Source organism: Larimichthys crocea, chromosome XVII, assembly GCF_000972845.2.
Source record: "Larimichthys crocea isolate SSNF chromosome XVII, L_crocea_2.0, whole genome shotgun sequence".
Taxonomy (NCBI): Eukaryota; Metazoa; Chordata; class Actinopteri; family Sciaenidae; genus Larimichthys; species Larimichthys crocea.
The window spans coordinates 26,910,894-26,932,203 of record NC_040027.1 but is presented as its reverse complement, the minus strand read 5'-3'; the positions used below and the strand labels follow the sequence as shown (position 1 = coordinate 26,932,203).

The 21,310-nt window shown below is 40.7% G+C and overlaps 1 protein-coding gene across 2 annotated transcripts in view; it reads right to left on the bottom strand.

Annotated features, from left to right (window-relative positions):
• nlgn1 (neuroligin 1) overlaps positions 1–21,310 on the bottom strand; it is a 313,704-nt gene that overhangs the window by 171,330 nt on the left and 121,064 nt on the right. For both annotated transcript variants that reach the window (XM_019256474.2, XM_019256476.2), the window contains 2 exons: positions 18,815–18,874; positions 9,275–9,427 (listed from right to left, as the gene is read on the bottom strand). In XM_019256474.2, coding sequence (XP_019112019.1) covers positions 9,275–9,427; positions 18,815–18,874 — 213 coding nt within the window. The remainder of the gene's footprint in view (positions 1–9,274; positions 9,428–18,814; positions 18,875–21,310) is intronic.

Sequence of the window (21,310 nt, the reverse complement as noted above, 5' to 3'; positions counted from 1 at the left end):
GTTCAGTTCAGAGTGTGTCACAGATAAGAAAGCATGCACATCCAAGGATGGAGTGTGGCTACTGGTTTCATTTGATGAATATGGACTCACAGGGCGTTTTTGTGTCTGTAGAACTATTACTGCATTCATCATTTGATTTGTACAGGAATGGTAGACACTGGAGAGCAGTCCAGTGGTGATACACTGTCAGGCAGGAATTTAGGATTTATATTTCAACAACGTCCGTGATCTTTCTCCAACCTTTACTAAATGATTTTTTTCCAATAAGTTTAATGTTTTTCCCTGTGATGTCCAACAGGAATGACACTGTAGCAGACCGGGCTTTGAGTATATATCAGGTAAATGGTCTGTTGAGGATTTGGGGTAATATTATATTGAACCTTGAATAGCATTTTGACAAAACAATCCCAACTCTATATAGTTTTACTAACCTTTTTTTTAAAAGTTGTTATGTCACAGACATTGATCTGTTAAACATTCAGGTTGGGTAGCTAATAGGATTTCATGCACATCGGTTTTTTGGATGTTCTTCTCAGTGTTGGCCTAATCCACTTGAAATGAGACGATGTGATTTATTCTTGATAGATCAAGTGTATCTTTATCAGTCTCTTCCAAACATATTACAGTGAAAACTAAACCACCATTAATCCGATGTGAATAAAAGGACGAATATGTCTGAAGACAAAGTGATTCCAACTTCATGGGTGACAGTGTATAAGCCGACATGGACTAGCATAACTAGAAGTTGGACTTTGATTTGGGATTGTTTTGTGCATGCTCTGCAGGCTGCTCATTTAGAGCTCTGGCACCTTTTCATTCCAATGAAACCAGCAGCGTGTGTGTGTGTGTGTGTGTGTGTGTGTGTGCGTGCATTGATTGATTTCAGGAATTATCCCTTGAAAAAATGTATACTGGAAGCAGACAGTGGCCGAGGCCATGTGTGACACATAATACATGAAACATGCATATTATTGTGTTCATAATGGTTGGTGGCAAATTGTGGCTACAGACGTCTGGCGCTGTGGAGTGTGCCCAGATGGCCGTCTGTTGTCCCGGTCCTGGCCAGATTAATCCGATTCATGGTGCATCGGCAGAGCTGCTGTAAACGTCACCACGCCAACCCTGCTTTTTTTCTTCTTTTTTTTTTGCCAGATCACCATTAGCGTAGCATAGCTTCCATTGGTATCGCAGCTCAGTCGCTGAGTAAATCATTATGCCAATAGCACTGAGCCAAATGAGCAGGAGTCAAACAAACGGAGCAATGGCAGCCTGAGAGAACCACACAATGGCCAGGAGACTACTACACTATAATGGCAGGAGAGTGCCAAAAAGAATGGTGGATACACTCCTGGTGGTTTTTTGCTACACGATAACAACCCTGAATGCAGCTAACTTGGTCCAAGTGCTAGAATTATAATGAGGTTGTTATTAGCTGATATTTTAGCTGACATTAGCCGAGTTTAAATAGCATTACACACAACCAAAACAGATTACCACAGGACTCAGGGCTAACAGCATTAAGACCATTCTAGGACAGGCATTTCTGCTGTAAAACTGTCTCATGTGGACATACTTATTTCTCAAATTTCTCATTCCAAACATTCAGATTAGAAAGATAACTCTGTAATCAGATGATCAAATATTGAACATGCTGACTGGAGCAGCAAATTTGGGCCAATTTCACAGTGAATCTGATGGAAAGCTTTGGTCTCTGATCATGTTATCCGTCTACTGCAACCTCTCACAATCAAACAGCTCAGATTTGAGACTTTTTGACCTTGCACAGCATCATGAGGCCATTATGAAGCATATCCAAAATATTGGTATAAATCTAAAATACCTCAAACTATTTCTCCTCAGCAGTAGTGGGATTTTGGCACAGTCAGAGTAGGGAATAGTGCAGCAAATATGACATGTCTCAATGCAGCCTGTCCACTGATCAAAGCTCTCTCTGCACTAAAATAGCTCGGGAAATGTTTGAGCCTCAACTTGGCTAATTTACAGGAGAGAACATCCGAGCAGCATGGCGACGGTTTGCTGATGATACATTTAAATACACACACACACACACACAAGCACACAGAAGAGCCTGCCAACACTGAATGAAACAACAACACAGCAAAGCCTCTATGCTAAAAACATTTTGGTACACAAAATGGCTTACAGAGCTAACTAAAGAGTCACGGAAATAGCTTTTGTGCATGCAGTATGTGCGTTATATGTGTCACATAATTCAGTTCAATTACACCGAACAGAAACTCTGTAAGGAGGCTTGATATGCTCAATCATAGTGCTGTTATTGTCGTTCTTTCTTCAGGTCAAGATCACATTTCTTCTTCTGATGTCTTCACGAATGAGAATAAACAAGTTGGCAGTGTTTTTTTGTTTTTTTTTTGCTTCATTTCTTCCACTCCTTAGACATCTGAAGTTGCCAATATCTCTGAAATCCTTATCTTGATTTTCGCCCTCCTCTGATTTTGTATTGTGGAGAAATTCATTCAGTTCTCTGCCACATCTGGCATGGAATTATCCTAAATACATTCATCAGTGAAGGCTGTAGTATTTAGTCTCATGAGTGTATACAAAAGTTCATAGGGTGAAGGGAAAGCTAGTCTCAACAATGGAACAGAGGGGGAAAAAAGTGCTAATGCAAATTCCCAGTGATTGAAGAGGGAGCAATCATTACCCCCTCTCCACACAACTAATAAACCCCTAATAGAGACTCGAGTGAAGCACTTTGTTTAAGTATCAGACCCTTTCCACGAGTTCCTGACTGAGCTGTGTCACAGCTATTGGCAAGGAAAGAGCGGGAAGGGAAAGGAAGGGAAGGGAAGGGAAGAGGAAATATGGCACAGAAAGACTAATGAACTCAAATCATTGAGGTATTTGTTTCAGGGAGAAAGAAATTAATAAGCATGAAAATAATAGTCCTCAACACTTAGCCAGCAGGACGAAAACTAACAGGAAAGAGAAAGCCCAATTACTGCAGAGGGAGAAAAGGAAAGCAGATATGAGAGTGAGAGAGTGGGAGGGAGGCAGAGAGATTTTAATATTTGGGAAGGGTAAACATTAGGGATAACGCCTGTGCGAGAGGAGATGCTCCTCATGCAAACACACACAGTCCTAATTTGGATATAATTAAAGCAATGCTAGCCGAATCTGATGAATGTGTGTCTCTGAGTGTGCAAAGGAGTATGCATGTGTTTGGACCGTCGCAGGACACTAAATCGCTCCACCGACACCCAGAGTGAAGACGATAAAGCTAATGTTTGTTTGAGCTTGCAACGCAGGACAAGCTTTCTTTGGTTTTTGTTTGTGGATTTTCAAAAATGGCTCTTATTTGTGCTGTTTCCTCTGATTTCTATGTCTTTTTTAACTAATCATAGGGTTTGTAGGCCTCGTTCAGGCTGCCAGCCAGGTTGATTTTTGGAAAGTTGACAGTAAATAAACACATGAAATGTGAGCTACATTCGAAGGTGGTTTGAAATGTGATACCAATCAGATTTCTACCATCGTCCAGATCCTCTGGCTGCTCAAATCAGATCTCAAAGTGTCTTTTGAGTCGCTCGTACCATGACTCCTGAAATCCTGAAGTTGACGGATGTGCCTCAGAGCTGCTGAGCAGTATCGTGCTGTTATGGTGGAAGATGGAGAAAACAACAGATGCTGAATTGCAAAGCTGCTTCCACTTTGGAAAGCCACGTCATCAGTGTGGGAAGATACCGGTTGCATATGTTGTTACCATAGCAACCAAAGCAGATCCGTCATGCCTGGACACAAACACCTGATTGGATAACCTCCAAATAACAGTCTGTCTTAAAAATCTGATTTGACAAGTAAATCTGATTTGCCTCAAAAACTTAGTCATTAAAAAACCACAGGTGCATACAATAGAACTCATTGATTGTCAAACAAATCCGCTTACATGTGACCAATGGTTGGTTAAAACACCTAAAACATTTGCATCTTGTTCCCTTCCTCTGTCTGCTTGCAGGTCCTTGTTTTCCCCCTGCGTGGTCTTTACTTAAGCTGGGGCTGTTTAGATTGTGGTGCTGAAAGCAGGGCAGAGTTAGAGAAGCAGTGTCGTGCAGAGAAATGGATATTTTACTGGCCAGGTATATCTTAAAACAATCAGAGGCTTGATGAATTGGCTGAATGGCTGATGTATGGCTGGAATGGAAGGGGTATTTGTAGAAGGTTTGAGTCAGGGAAATGCACCTCATCAATCAGCGTGATTAAAGGTTTTGGCTGGGCCGAAACAAACTCAACACTGTTAGGGCCTGGCCTTAAAGGCACAGTCTTTGCTGCTTGGAAGTACAACAAACAGGCCCTGCAGAGGTATTGGTTTCATGTATTGGCAGCTGTGCTCAACCTTTGTGGTTTTGTGTCTGTCAGAACACCACTACAGTGTGTGTCTTAATTGGATTTCCGAGAATTTAAAATGCCCAACTTCCTAATTATTCAACTGTTATGTTATTTCATTAGGGGCAGGGCAAGATGGACCTTTTACATGAAAATATAATAACACTACCTTCAAGCTCTCCTCAGAATAGTGCCATTTATCACTTGAGTGAATATCTGAATGCTGAATCAGGATGATAGAGTACTTAGCTTCTTAAGTAGTTCAAGTGTTAAGTAAAACAAAACCAACCCTACAGCAAATTGTTCCATTACAGACCAAGGAGGAGCAGGATGACGAGGACAATAAATCCTCACCACTCTTAATAATGACACTTAGACAGCACTATACCATTGTGTTCCATTAACACCTCATCTGCACACACACAGGAGAAACACACAGACGTTCACACCCTCTCCGTGGCGTGGACACACACTGACAGTAGCGTACTATATAAGTGCCCCGTCGCCAAATCCATTGTAGCCAAGGCCCTTAAACGATAAATACGGCTCCGCGTCGGTAGCCCTGCATATTTAAGGCCACTAATGGCTCCCAGCAAAGCGCTTGGCTCTCGCAGACACACAAACACACCTAAGCCAAGGAGAAAAATCACTGGTGCGAGAGTAGGGACTTCTATCAGCAGAGAAGCATCTCCAAGCCAACAGGTGCTGCAATGGCTGGCTGGGTAAGGTCAGCCACACACTTTAACCAACAGAGGCTAACTGGCCGGCTGGAGAACTTAATTATGAGTCTGGGAGACAGTTGGAAGTCATTAATAAGGGAATGTGTTAACAGACACACATGCTGCTTTCTAGTCTGGAAGACTGTGAAATCTTTTTATGAGATGTATAATATCTTGTGATCCCTCATGGACAAGACTTGCCTTCATTCATTCATTCTCATACATGTTTCACCCTGATTTGCCGCTGTATGCTTTTGGGAAACAAGCCATTTACCTAAAGGAGGTTTTCACACATGGGTCAATCAAAAAGGTTTGTGTGTGTTTGGCCAGTAAGTGTGAAATTAATCTGCACGCCCAGCAAACCACCCAGACCCATGTCCAAGTTAATCTTAAAGATTTCTTTCTTAAGACTTCTTTACACGACGCAAAAAAAATAAATAAATAAGCACGCTATCAGGTACGATAGTCACCTGTTGGTGTATTTATATACTGAATATGGATAATCTGTAGTGTTTTTTTCATGAGTCTAAAAGCTTCCACAAGGTTCACTTCATATTAAAGACACCTTTCAACAAGTCTCTGCATGAACATGAACATGTACACACGGAGACAGTGAAAGCATGCTTTGTTACAAACCTGGCTGAATGGATGTGGACTTTGACTGAAGGTGCTGCTGAATTGTGACACTTACATAAATGATTAGATTAACGGGGCTCAGGAAGAAAGAAGCGACATAAAAATGTGGAGACTTACTTTGTACTATCGTCTAGAATTTGCACATACACCTAAGTGAGATGGATAACATAGGCACGGCCATTAAAGGTGTAGTTCATGCGTTTTAACGTGGGGTTGTACGTGGTGTATTACCTACAGTAGACAGCCATTTCTCTCAGTGCTACGTTGTCTCAACTGTGGAATTTGATATTCCGAAGCCCAACTGGGGCCCGCTTTACGCCGCAGATCTCATAAAGAGGTAAGGCAGTGAGAATATGCTCACTGTAGCGTACACTTAAACAGATTATTGATTTTTAGGTGGTTGAACATGTTTTTTTTGCTGACCCTGTCCACAGCAGTGCTTTGCTCTACTTCCCTGCAGGGATACCAAACTGGGAGTGAGCTGTCTCCTGTCTACTGCAGGTAAAACTGACTATGCCTCTGAGTGGATGGAACCTGGGTATGGAGGCCTGAAAATGTCCTTGATGCACATTGTTCCAGTACAAGTTCACATCCATCCAGTCAATGGCAATATCTCAAACTAAGCACTGAGACAATATTGTTATTCAGCACTAGACTTAATGTCCAGCCTGTCCAGATATTTTTGGCTGACGAGCTACTTACTGAACTCACTCGTAGACTCACTCAAAACTGGATGACTGACTGGGAAGCCCAGCGGTTATGAGACTTACACCTACTATAGCTGAGTACACACTCTCTTCCTGTCACTCACGCAGACACACATACACACACACGATTGCATGTGTTGGCGAGGTAAAGGCCTTATGCTTTTGTCCATTGCCAGGGGGGTAAACACAAACACATAGAGTCTAATCTGAGAGCAAACAGCGGCGCCTCATGTTAACCAGCAGGGATACAGTTTCCCTCAACGCCATGAGGCCTGCAGCACTTAAGAGCTCACACATTAGAGAGAGAGAGAGAGAGAGAGAGAGAGAGAGAGAGAGAGAGAGACCTGAAACGTGGAAATGGGGATCCCGTCACATCCAAAATAATTAAGAATTGCAGAATCCAACTGACTGACTGATTTTTTAAAAATTTATATTGACGCTTTAATTAGCTTCTTTTGGTATCATCATCCACTTTTGCACTTTTGTGATGTAACAGGTAAATGGAATTGGTCTGCATCATGATCTAAATATTCAAAACTCAACGTGTCAACACTGATATTTCCGCACTTAACAGTGTTTTCCCAAAGATAACTTCAGGGCTGTCGTAAATGTTGTTTCCATTATTAACCCATCAATCAAGCAGTGGAAATTGCCCATCGCACAATCCAGGAGCACAACTAGAGAACATTCACCATCCAATCATCAAATGGTTTGCACATTTGTACATATATTTGTGTAAAAATGTAGGGGATCAAAGTGAAGTCCAAGTTGTCAGAAAAACAAAGTACAAATGTGAAAACCTATGTAAGTACACTTATGATGTATTTGTGTTACTTTCCTCCTGTGAATATTTGGTTAATTAATGTCAGTTTTGAATTCATGTGTAATGCTTCTTGCCATTATCTTTGAGTGAAGTGAGGTGTAACAGGCACAGAGGTTAGCCCGGTTTTCTCACAACAGGAGGATCAAGGATTTGAATCTCAGCCCTGAACACATGTAGGTTTGGAGCTGTAGGCTTCATAGTTGTGTATGTACACTTCTTCTCTATGCACCATCTGTGTACACTTCCTCCTCCACACAGGAAAAGTCTTCTGACCCCTCATGACCCTGGAAAGGAATAAGTGGGTACTGAAAAGGAATGAATGATTGGTAACTGCGGATGATGGAGTACATGTTTAATATCCACTTTTGTGGTTTTGGCAGGGCTCGAAGGTTGCTGAGGGTGGTTCATCCAGTCACTGGCTGACTGACAGTTATATATCCAAGAGATGAGAACCACGATTGCTCTCCTGGGATCTACAGCCAGAACATTTCTACTTGGTTTCAGTTTATATTGCCTGTTTTTCGTCTTCCAGGAAACTTTATATCATCAGGTTGCATGCAAAAACACATTAGGTTTTGCATTGATGCTCAGTATTTGCAATTCAAACAAAGAAATATAAATCATGTAAAAGAGATCAGGGTCTGAATAAGTGATGAGAGAACACAAGGACGACGTAGACCACCTGCAGAGAATATTAATGTTCTATTTCTGCTATCTCAAAAAATGGCCTTAAAGCCTCTTTGTTCACACACATATGAACACACAAATATATGCACACACACACATACCCACAGACAAACGGCATTTAAGTTGAATGAAGGGTGGAAATTGCCCTATATCTTTACTGTGGTAAAGTTTAATAAGAGAGCGAGACAAACCCGCAGCAACCAAAACATGTTAATGGAATCTTTTCCTTCCATTCAGACAAATGACAGCATAATCTCATTTAGGACAATGGCAGTGAACCTTCGTTTCCGTCATGTGGTGCAATATATACCTGCCCACTGGATAAGGCAGTGACACCCGTACACAGGAGAAAAGGAATTAGGAATTAACTGGACTAATAAGAAGAGATAAGATGGGAGAGGGGGAAGGAAACAAACCAATAAAAAACATGGACTGAACAGGATAGATATCCTCACGATAGATGAAAGGCTTCTAAATATAAGAAAGAAGATGGGGAGGGTAAACACACAAAAGTGTAACCTGTCCAAGCAAATGCTTTGATGTTGAATAGCCTTGCTGTGGATATGAACACCATCGCTGTACATTTCTTTGTACATCAAATTGAACGCTAAGATATATCACATTGTATCATCACACACTGCAGTGGACAGGAATATATGGAAATCTGCTGAAAGTTTTTAAAACAAAAAACTGTGTTTTGTCTTTGACCTTCCCAAAATCACTCCATAACAAAAGATGAGGACAAAATCCCAAGCAAAGATCTAGCCTTTGGATATAAATGTCAAAAATGTGATTGACAAAGCAGTCAGAGCAACAACAATAGCAAAGACCAATGAAACCAACAGACAAGCTCAGAATCCTATCGAAGAACCAGAATGATGCTCAACTGAGCTCTCTGAAATATCACCAGAAGCGACACATGGACTCACCAAGAAACAGAAGGAAGAAATGAGGAGGAATAAAGAAAGAAATAGAGAAAGAACAAGAGATTGAATAAATAAAACCAGAGGACTCTAGTGATGGTACTCAGCTTAAGATAAACTCTGGAATGTGACCAGCAGCAACACACAGCACTACCAAAGACATCATATTCCTAGTGTTAGCCATTGTGCTAAACTCAAGTCATTGATAAAAAACAGCATCAGCATTTGGAATCATCAAGAAAGAAAGAAAGAAAGAAAGAAAGAAAGAAAGAAAGAAAGAAAGAAAATGTCTTGTTTAAGACATCACACTGAACTAATCTAATGGAATCACCAATAAAGGAATTAAGAATAAAGAAAGAATGGATAGAACAATGACAGCAGTGGTTGTGTAACACACTGTACAGTAGGATTCCTTACCTAGGACGCCCAGCCGGTAGTTGACAGTTATGACAATCACATTCCCATAGCTGGCCAGGATGCTGCCATCAAACATATTCCCAGTTCCTTCCATGTAGGAGCCCCCGTGGATGAAAACCATCACCGGCTTGGGGCTTCCACTCTCCCTAATGTCTGGAGGAAGGGGGGAGGAAGAGGAGGAGGTGGAGAAGGCGGAAGGACTGATTAGATGACAGATTGAACGTGACAGCCAGAGATGCAATTTCAATACTTTAGGCGGCTTTGGCCACCTATTTAATTAGATTTTTTTTTTGTTTTTTTTCTCTGAGTAATCTTGGCAAACTGGCTTTTTAACATGGAAATCTTGTTAGTTTGAGGCGTCAAACCATTAATTTTCCTACATGAAGGCCGTGACATGTTTGTGGTGATTGGCAAATGTTGCTTTTACTTATTTATTAACCTAATTCCATATAGGTTTTAATGAAAGAGGATATTTAATGTGCCGAGTTTTAATCTACCTTCAGGCGATGGACTGTCAACATGCAAGAGTGGCAATCTAAGCTGTCATGCCATGTTGAGGTAAAACTTGTGCGATTAATCTGGAGAAAAATCTAATAACAAAAATGGCATATTAGGTTTGACAATTTTATGAAAAAGTGCTGCTTTATTGAAACTTTAATATGAATTCAGGTTAACACTTTATAGTTGTTTAGCTGCGGTTGTTTCTCTTGATTTTGTGAACCGGAATTGGTGTGAACACTGACTGGCAGCAGGGGAAATTAAACAGAACTACAACCTGAATGGGACACTTGTCTCTTGAAATCGTGTAAAGGGTTTTGGGCAAGATGTTGATTCAGATTTTAAATTACAGAGCAATAATTTTTCATAATTACAGTGTAATAAGATAAGAAATGATAACCTGTCTCACTGAAATTACTAATATGGCGACAAAGCAGTAGATGTGTTCCTCTTAACCGAGGGATATTTCTTTGAATGCGCAGTTAGGTTAAGGTAAGGGGAGTGGTGGCAGAATGTTACGTCTGGCTGATTGGAGTTAAAAAAAGGAAGGCTTTATTGTAAAGCTTTAGCCCTTGAAAAGAAAAGAAAGAATGAGAAGACTTGGAGAGATCTAACAACACGCTACAACCCACGTTCAAAACAAGGTTTCGCTTTCATCTTCTGTATCCCAGAGTTGAAGCTTTTCATCTCGCTTCCTAACTATCTCCATCAGTATACTCAGCAGCACACATCGTTTATCCCACTGATGTTTTACCACTGTGGGACTCGGGGGGGTCCAGAGAGAGATCAGAGAGTCTACGCGGAATTAAAAATTAACCAAGCAAGAAAATAGAAAAGCGCTATATCTAAGACGAGAGAATAAAAGGATCTTCGTGAAGGGGAGTAAGAAAGGCGGAAGGGTTTAGTATACTTACAGTATAGGGGGCTAGACCAAATAATGTAAACACCTCAGGGAAAAACTTCGACTCTGAAGGAACTTAATCACAGCAAAATCCACGGCTGTGAAAGCTGCTGAATTATGCTTTTAAATTGAGTAAAAGTGTCCCTGAAACTACGCTCCTGTAAAACATGTACATCAGTGTGATTATTACGATGGAGCTGTGACTTATTTTTATTATAGTACTGTCTTGGGATAGTGAATTCTGTTGGGTTTACCTTCCTTGTGCATGAGTAAAGATGAAAGGTAATACATTACTGAGGAAACAGGGCATTATGCAGCAGAAATGACTAACTAAATAGAAAAATAATAAACTAAATTAACCTAATATTAAAGTGTGTCTACATATTGGGCAACTGGAGAAATTGTTTTTTTTTTTTTTTTTTTTCCCAGCAGAGAAAATAAAATAAAAAAAATAAAAAAACCCTCAATTGGCAAAATGAAATGCAGTAACAGGAAACAAAAATCTAGCAGGAAATTAAAATGAGGCACATCAAGGTAAAATGCTGTCTCCTTGTGTGTGTATGTGTTTGTGCGCGCTGTTTGTCCTTCATGTGTTTCATGTGTGCAGAGCTCATTACATCACTTCTATCATACTCTGTCCTTTGTAGTGTTTTTTTTTTCTTAGTTGTTCTGCTCCCTCTGTCGCAGCAGGCAGTGGCCACAGTGTAGCAACACATCATAACTCTCCTCTGGAAGGCTTCCAGAACTTCTGACAAAAAAGGTCAGGGGATTATGGCGGGGGTGTGTGTAAGTGTGTGTGTGTGTGTGTGTGTGTGTGTGTGTGTGTGTGTGTGTGTGTGTGTGTGTGTGTGTGTGTGTGTGTGTGTGTGTGTGTGCGTTACAGCACAGAAATGCGTGTAGCATGACAAAAGGAAAGTTGGGTACACTAAAGGTACCAATGATAACAATGAACAGTATTGATAACGGTGTCTGATGGTGGACATGTGATGATGCTGCTGTTGATGTCAAAGGTGAGATGCTGATGGCGGCCATGACCGTGGCAGCGATGATAATGTTGATATTGACAATACTAATGGTGATGATGATGATGATGATGATGATGATGATGAAGATGATAAAAGTCACAGTGATGACAATGTTGATGATGAATGATGGCGACAACCATGACCAACGATGGTAACAACCATGCCTATGTAGATAATGTAGATGTTAGTGATGGAGTCAGCCATGATAATGATGATGATTGCAATAACTATAGTGGTAATGTTGATAATATTAGTGCTACCTGAGAGTGATAACAATATTGGCATGCCCAAAGATGGCAGCACAAATCCATGATGATGATGATGATGGAGATGATGGAGATGATGATAATGCTGATGATGGCTTCTGCTTTCTCATCTCATCGCAGGTTCTCCTTGATCGTGGATTGTGGTTGCACATTCTGCTGTGGTCCAGCTTGATGCAACCTACAAATACAACTACTAGTACCACTACTACTATTATTATTGTTGTTCTATATGTCACCAAGTGCTGGCTCATGGTGGGAATTCTTTGGTCAAAACACTTAGTACAATCTAGACCTGCTTTATATGTAAAGGCATGGTCCATACAACTGAACTGATCACCAGTATTGCATCATCTCATCATGGTTTTCTGATGGGTGGTACAGCGGTTAGCACTGTTGCCTCACAGTAAGAAGGTTCCTGGTTCGTGTCTCAGCATGTTCTCTCTGGACTGGAGGGAGCCAGAGTACTCGGAGAGAACCCACACAGACACAAAGACATGCACTTGGTGACTCTTAATTGCCCATAGGTGTGTATGTGAATGGTTGCTTGTCTCTATGTGCCCTGTGAAGAACCGCCGACTTGTCCAGGGTGTACCTCACCCAAGTCAGCTAGGATAGGCTCCAGCCCCACCATGAGCCTTATCTCCAGGATAAGTAGTTATAGAAATGGATGGATGGGAATTAATGATGATCATAATGATGATGATGATGATGAAACCAAGATAACCATGATAGTCATAATGACATCACAACCAGGACTAATATTTTAATTTGGATGCTGTCAGCTGTGATGACAGTGACTATTACTATTCATGATAATTCTCATGGATGATGATCTTGATGGTGTTATTTGTTGAATATAAAAAATGCTTCATATATTTGTGGTGTATTCTTCTTTAATATGGATGAGTTCTCATATCCTTTGATACAGTTTCCTGAATGTGTGTATCTGCTCTCACGTATTACATGAATAGATTAATTTCTGCTGCAGCAGGAAACATTCAACGCTGCTGTTATAACTGCCTCTTTTTGTCCGGCGCTGAAGGTCAGCGGTAATGAGGTGAGGTTAGGATAAAATTGTCTTGGCAAAGTTTGAGCATTTGATGGATTTACCTGAATTTACCTGGATTTACTGGCTGAAACAAGTCCTGGCGTATATTGAACACGCTGTACCTTGAGGTTTTAAGTTTATGCAATCAAGCTTGCTCTCAGTATGGTTTCCTGGCATGCTTCATTGGCTACCACTGCAAGACTCAGAGCCAAAAAACCCTCTAAACCCCCATTCTCTCCCTTCATTCCCCTAACTTATCAATTAATCCTCATTCAGCTGATTGCAAATTTCGTCTCTTTCCATGAGCCCTTTGCATGGAGTGAGGTAATGGTTTATTTGGGGTGATTACTGGAACATCTGACATTTATATGATTATTTGGAATATCAATATGTCCTTTTATCCCTGTGTTTGGAAACAGGCGGGAACATCCTACTGTCCTCACAGGGAGCAGTCAGATTAAAGCTTGCTTTCCATTCCATCCTCCTCTGGATGACTGTGGATGAGGGGGAGCTTGTGAGAGAATAGGTGCCATGCCAACATGGAGTAGATCATTGCTTCCTTATGATCAAAGAGATTGAGGTGCTTTAGATTTCTCTGAGCAAACCCTGAGAGATGCCCCGGGGCTGTTGCAACAACTTCGGTATCCTCTCTGTCTGTCAGTGCAGAGGACTTATCAAACCAACTGCAGACACAAGGAGCAGAGGTATTTTTTTTTCTTTTTTTATCCTGGCTTCAGACTTTTGCTGCAGGGTGCCATGGGGACTCCAGGCAAAAGCACCACAAAACAAAATGAGGCCCAGTGGTGAACACCAATTCAAACGCTTCCAGAGGAAATGCTTCTGCAATCAGTGCAACTGCACTGACGTAACTCATTAGAGGTCAAATCCACTCGCACGTGTGGAATGACTTTACTACCAACATGTACTGACATGCAGATTTGATGACATATTTACCTCTGCAATATGCAATTAAATAGTAGCTTTTTTATTAGCATGATGTTACATTGCAAATAGGAGTTGATCTTTTCAGGAACTTAACTGTCGGCTGAACTAATACGTTGTTTTATCATCTTTGATTCACTGCTTTTCATGTCCTCACGTATATTGTTGGACTTAGTCATTTATTTCCAATGCTTAAACGACCAGTGTAACCAATGTTAGCACACAAGTGACCTCTTTCAAATTGGAGATTAATTACTGACCTTTCTATGGCCAAATTTATGTTCATGGAATTGCCATAATTGTAAACTGTGTTCACATCACAATACAACTCTTAGGGAAGCTCTGACATGTTCTTAGATTTGCACTTTAAATTAGTCTCATTCATAAAAGATACTGGGTATAAAAAACTTTGATTACTCAGGCTCTTGGAAACCAATTTGTAACACAGTAATTCTGCTTTATACAATGCCAGCAAAAATAAGAAAAACAGTTTGGAAGATGAGATTACAGCAACTGTAGAGAGGATTGAAGCCAGGCAACAGGTATTATTTGGTGAAATAAAAATGGGAATTCTAATTTGACGCACTATTTATAGAACTTTGCATCACGTTTTTTAATTAAAAGCACTCTGTGTCTGACAATGAATTTCCTACACCTTTAATTAATAATTCTTACCATGTTCTTCATAATGCTAATGCAAAGTTCAACACGAGACAGGAAACAGACTTTTGTCAAGACTAGACTTTGCTTTGAGATAAGATCATTTCCATATAAAAGTCAGGTTTTATAAATAACTATATAAAATAGTACATATGTCTATTTTAGAAATGAGGCCCCTGGAGCTTAAAAATATAGAAGTGCCCCAATTAGGATCAACGTAGATGTTTTCCATTAGCCAATGTAAGTCAACGAAGGTACCCACATTTATGTAGTACTTTATAGAACATGCCTTTTTTTTTGAGTTGTCTGATGATGTGAAAACTCAGGTCATAAAGATCTTTCCAGTCTACCATCTATTCCATGCGATGGAAATGCAGCATAAGTAGCAAAGTCATCGTTGCACCTTTGCAAAATGTCTTCGGGAAGAGTTCGGGCTGAGAGTGTTTGATTTTGACACAGGAGACTGAGCCAGCTGTCAACATCGGCCTCTTTTAAGCACGACCGTGATGTTTTCCTGACGTTAAAGATCAAATAATCCTCATATGAATCGTTTCTGGAACAGACAGGGTTGTTTTGGAGGGCACTGCCAAGCAGTCTGTGTTGTTTAGATTCAGTGTGAGGACTTGTTGGTTGGATATCGTGATGAGAAGGCAGGATTTTTATCACGTTGAATTGCCACAGTGGTACGAGCAGCTTACTTACTAAATTTTACTTTGTCATTATGGGTGATCTTGATTCTTCCATGTTGTTCCATATTGCTGCTGTATTTTGGTGAGTTGCATTTGATTCACTTTTACTCCATGTATGTGATATTAAGCAGCCTCTGTGTTTGGAGTTGCACCTGAAATGTCACCAGCTGTAGCCTCTGGGTGAGCTGAATGCAACACGGCAACACATTCCCCACTTGATCTTTTATCATCCTTTCCTCGGCTCCAGAGTTGTGCTCATGCTGTCAGCAAAATCTATATCCTTGTGCCCTCCACACTCAAAGTAATATATCCATTGTGTATAGGAGGATTAATATCTCACAGGTATTGCTATATAATTCTTTATATAGGGTACCAGGGGCCCCATACGAGGCTTGTAGATACCACAGTTCACGACATCTCTACTTCTGTATACCCACTCTTAACCACTAGCAATATTTGCTATAAAAAAAGGGGGAAAAAAATTGAGCTTCTAACAAATCCTCAGCTCTCAGGGACTTTCCTGTTTACATCTCTATTCCCAGCACAAAAGGATTACAAACAGCGGCTTTACCGGGTATAAAGAGATTGTAAAATCCAAGATTTGCTGAGTGGCAAGGGTGGGGAGGTTAGGGGATGTCCTCATTGAGTTTGCATCTACAAGGCGACAAGTGGTCAAAGGTTAAGAGCATCAAGAATCACTGGGGAAGAGGCCCAAGCTAATCAGAGTCGAGTAACAGAGTGTGTGTGACTCTGTGTGTGTGTGTATATATATATATGTGTGTGTGTGTTCTTGAGCATATTTTCCTCTATATTAAAATGGATTAGTTGTATGCCCCGCATCCTTTATCGAGATAATGCTTGAAGCTTGCTGGGATTTCATTGAATAGATCTGTGTGACTCTCTCTAATCTTATTGGTGTGTGTGTGTGTGTGTGTGTGTGTGTGTGAGCTCTCAGAAAAACAGCGTGATGGCATAGATCAAAGGGATCCGGATGGTTGTGAGTCTTATTTGGATGTAATTGCTGTTTACTTCGTCACATTATACAGCTGAGGTGCCTTATTAAGACTTTCTGCCTGTCATTAAAGTTGCACTGCAGCAGCCTTGAGGGGATACGGCTCTATCTCAGGGTTTTATCAAGGACATTTTATTCCTAATATGACTTTTCAAAGGGCTGCTTGTTTATGGCCACAACACAGAGGTTCATCTTTTTCTATTATTGAGATTAATGGATTTTCCGGCGCAGTGTCTTTCAAATGGCACTTAATTTAAATATCAGGAGAAGCAATTGCAATGTTTCAGTCCTCGTCTTTGTCAGTATTCAATGGATCCCCTAAGTATTCTTTGAGTAGATACCCAAAACTCATTTAGAATTAATGCAACAGTATGTGGGAATGTTGTTGCATTCTACCTGTTAACAGTCATGTGCTTAAATTCAGTGATTTAGTCACCAGCATGTCTCACACATATGTATGTGGTTGCATACTAAACTGTGCAGTGCACGTTGAGGCAGTGTAGGCACCTGAGTGTGCAATCACTTTCCTGATATGGTCAGTCATTTTTGAATGATCACCTTCGCCACACTATGAATTATTTTCGGGGATTTTGGGTAGTGAGAGAGAGCTTTGCGAGGCGTTAGCACACACTGGAGTTTACTTAGAATATGCAAGAAACGTTTCTCAGAGGCAGAACTGATAGAAGTGGAAGCAACAGTTGAGTAAACCCTCAATGGGCAGAAAGAAGGAGCGACAGAGCACAGATACAGTTAGTAGTGAAGTTGAGTTTGTATCACTGCTTTTATGTACATACAAAGAGTTTGAAGGCAGGCGTACTTTCATTTGATGCTACTTTATGAAATGCACTTCATTCTAAACGAAAATGTTGGACTTAAAATAGGCCTGCCCTTGCAGCACAGATAATAACAAGAATATTTCATATTATTTGATGCACAATGGACAGACAAAAACTTAAATACATTACATAAATTGTATCCGTCCAGTCAAAAATGGCCTTCAAGGCCAATATATACATGAAAAGGAAGGAAAGGAAAGGAAAGTGTATCTGAAATTTATATATTATATCTCTATATATGTGTTTTTTTATCTATATATTATTGATTTTACTTTTTATACTTTGAGTGGTTTTTTTTTAAATATTGTACTTTTTCTAAATCACTTACTATTAAATGTAATTGTGATATTTCACAATTATTTCCTAAAAAAAATAAATAAACAATGAATAAGCCATGTTTTTAATCATCTAGCTTCTTTTAAAGTGATGTTGGAAAGGGAAAACCTGAATACATCACTTACATTTAAAATATACATCTATGCTAGCTCATGATCAGACATGATAATATTAGCTCCTGTTTTCAGCCCGTCACTCACATAATGTTGTTGTCTGAGTTAAATCTCCACAGAACCAGACTTTCTTTCTGCCCCTCAGAGACGCTCTAAAAGTGGCAATCTGCCGAGTACGCAGTCATTCAAATTCCGAACTCATGGCACGGGCAGAAGCCACATGAGCGGGCTACCAAACTTACCGTGCAATAGAAAACTAGTGAGTATTCACGCGCTGTTTTTAATGTGTGCAAAAAGCTTTTTAAACGGAGAGCCCAGATGATCACTTCAAACCATAATGACGGTAATGTCATCCTCAAATCTGCTCCACCCAAATGCTGGCTACTTTTATTATCACAAAGTCTGCTCGCCAGTGCAGCATTTTTTATGTGGCTACAAAACAACTAATTTGGCAGCTTGGACTTTTTGATTTTGAATCTAACGAGCACTGCGGTTGGTTGAACAGAAAGTTAGTGTCGCGTACTGGTGTGCGGTAAATTAGCTCCGACTTTGCCCTGAGAGGAGAGGAAACCATGCCAGGAAAGATAACGCACACGTCTGTGCAGCAGCTACAGCCGACAGAGATGCTTGCACTGGTTTTGTCCAGATTTTTTTTTTCATAGTTTTAGACCCATCATGTACTAAAATTATTGGTTTGACGCCCAGAATGTGACCAGTCCAAAGTGTTAGTATAGGAGCAAGCCAGTTAGCCAGTAGTTGATCTTTTGAACATGATCTGATTATTATTATTATTATTTAGAAACGAGACGAATTAAAAGAAAAAAAACATGCAAACATGTTGTTAGGAGCTGGCTGAGGGAGGGGAAGGGGGGGGGGGGAATAGTTACTTGATCTGCTGGTGGGATGCAACATAGAAAAGGAAAGAAAAGGTAAAGGAAACAGCAAATCCAAGCAGAGAATCTATGTTACAGTATTAATATCAAAGAATGGTGGTAGACATGTAAACTTTAGACATCAAGCTGAAAAGGACAAAACACATCCAGCCCAAAAAGAGAGTTTTACGAGTAAAGAGCAAAAAGAAAATGTCCATCACTTTCAAAAAAAGGACAAGAAATGTAAGAAAATCAAAGAAGATAAAAATTGGAGGAGAAAGGGTAAGTTTGGATTCCCTTGTCATGCAAATCAGTTTGGCATCGAGGGGGGGGAAAAAATACCTTCGTCGTCCGTGCGGTCACTATCACCTAAATCATCAGTGTGTTTCTTTGTAAGGGGACCTATAGGACCAAGAAGGAGAAGATGGAGGAAAACAGGGTGATCAAGAACACACACAGCTTTCAAAAGATGCTCTCAAAAGATAAGAAAATATGTCAATAATTAATGTTTCTATAGCCCCTTTTTTTTTTTTCATTGGAAAAATCTCCACACTGACAAGGACAGCAGCGGGTGAACAATACCGCGCTGTCCGCTTCACACGTGCACAGCAGGAATTTACTGCATATGAGTTCATCTAAGAAAGTTAAAGGAGCAAGAAAAGAGGGACTCTTTTTCAAAAAAAAAAGAGGCAAAAAAAATATTATGGTTTCTCTGTTGAAAACGAAGACTTAGCTGAGGGCGAGCCTCTTAGGATCAAAAGACATAAACCTCTCTGAAACAGTGCAAACAGTAGCATCAATTATACATATCAGAGGCATTACGTTAACATTTGGACATGATCGCTGTAGCGGAGAGAAAAAGGCAGAGAGGCTGTGAAAGAAGCAACATTGTCAAGGGCAAAGCACTTAACAGAAGCATGTGACGGACTCCACCCGTTGTATTTGCACAGTGTTAGAGTGTGTGTGTGTGGGCCTAAACACACACACACACACACTGGAGGGCAGACAAACAGATCTTTGATGGTGGTCTTTGGAGGGGCTGGTGGGTGCATTTTGCTTCCTTTGGACAGAGTCCAGTCTTTATGCTAAGCTAGGATAATTGGCCATTAGATCTAGCCATACATCAAGAATACCAAACTGAACTGGTGCACGGGGGAAGTGGTCACCTGCTTCTTTATTAGAACTCGCACATCATCATTTCAAAAAGTTCATAGAGAACAAACACATGCTAGCTTTAAACCAAAATAACAAAGACACACACACACACACACACACACACACACACACACACACACACACACACACACACAAAGAACACACACAGGTGCTACTTAGCCCGCTTGAAAGCATGCAGTGTTGAAGTAAAGGATGTACGCTAGCAGGGTGCATGACAGACAGACAATAAGTTGGCATTGCTTAAGCCTTCACACACACACACACACACACACACACACACACACACACACAACCTGCGATGTCACAGGGCTTCAAATAGCCATCCACTAATGAGGAGGTGACCATTCCAATCCTTTCCAGCTACAGATTCATTAGCCACACGGACAAATATCTGTTGTGGAGAAATTGCTGAAGTCAAAGGTCAATGGTGAGGTCAGGAGGGAAGAAAGTGTTCAGGAGCCTCTGATGTCTTATGCTGTATTATTTATTGACGCTTGATCAAGGAGAATTAGAGACACTCTCAAAGTTCATCAGAAGTGCCTGAGTCAGTCTCACATTCTGCTGAACTCGTGCTGGAGGATAAACTTTAAACCCCAAGATAACACCACAAATACTCTACGCCCAGAAATAGTCAAAGAGAATGTCTTTACCCATAGAGGTGTTATTGTCAGTGTATTCTAGTCTGGAGACACAGATGTCTGTTTACACAGATTGGAACGTCAACAGTTAGCTATCTATTATGTCTATGAAGGCAGCCATAGGTCTCTTTAACCCTGGCCACCACAGTGTTGAGATAGACTGGCACCTACTGTTCCCAACCAAACCCAAACAACTAATACTCCTGAGGACATGAAGGCCCACACGTGACCTGTGTGACCTAAGGATAGAAAATTCCATAACAATATCCACCTTAACTTTATTTGACTTTCTGAGGCTGACGTAGCAGTTTATGTCCACGTGACAAAGGTTCAGAGACATGTTCCGTGAAAAAGGTTAAATGACTGAAAAAAAGTAGAATCAAACCTCCATTGAGGCGGATTGGTTTGTTTGTGTAACACAGCTCAGAGCTGAATCACTACAAACATCCTTTCAGTCAGCAGCTCACGCTGATGAGTAATAATTCCTCTGTCAGTCACGTTCCCAGCGGTTTATTTCATGACCGAGCCTTTTCTCTCCAGTGACTCTAAAAGAGGAAGCCGGCGGCTCCCCGCACATCATCCCGTCCCTACAGCGGTCTCTCGGCTCTCTTTTGTGAACTTGACAAGCAATTTGATAAGCAAGAGCTGACTTGTGCTTTCTGTGTGCTGAATAAGCATCGAGACACGAGGATCGCCTCTTTCAAAATGTGAAGCCGTCTGAGTGAACACAAGAGCGTCCGTCGTCTGGGGATGTGTTACCTGTTTACAGCGCACACTGAGAGATCACTGTCAAAGAGACGGAAAGGTTGTGGAGAGATTACAGCTTGTTTATGTTGACGGAGAGACGCTTTGTGCTGACCACCAATTAAAAAATGGGTTTCTTTTATTATGAGCTTTTCATTGACCTTATGAACTCCCTGTCAACATCTATTCAAATGCACAAAACTTCCTAGTCCAGAGTCCAAAGTTTCACGATGAAACTTCAGAGTAAACATGGATCAAATCTAATCCATAAAAAGGTGGT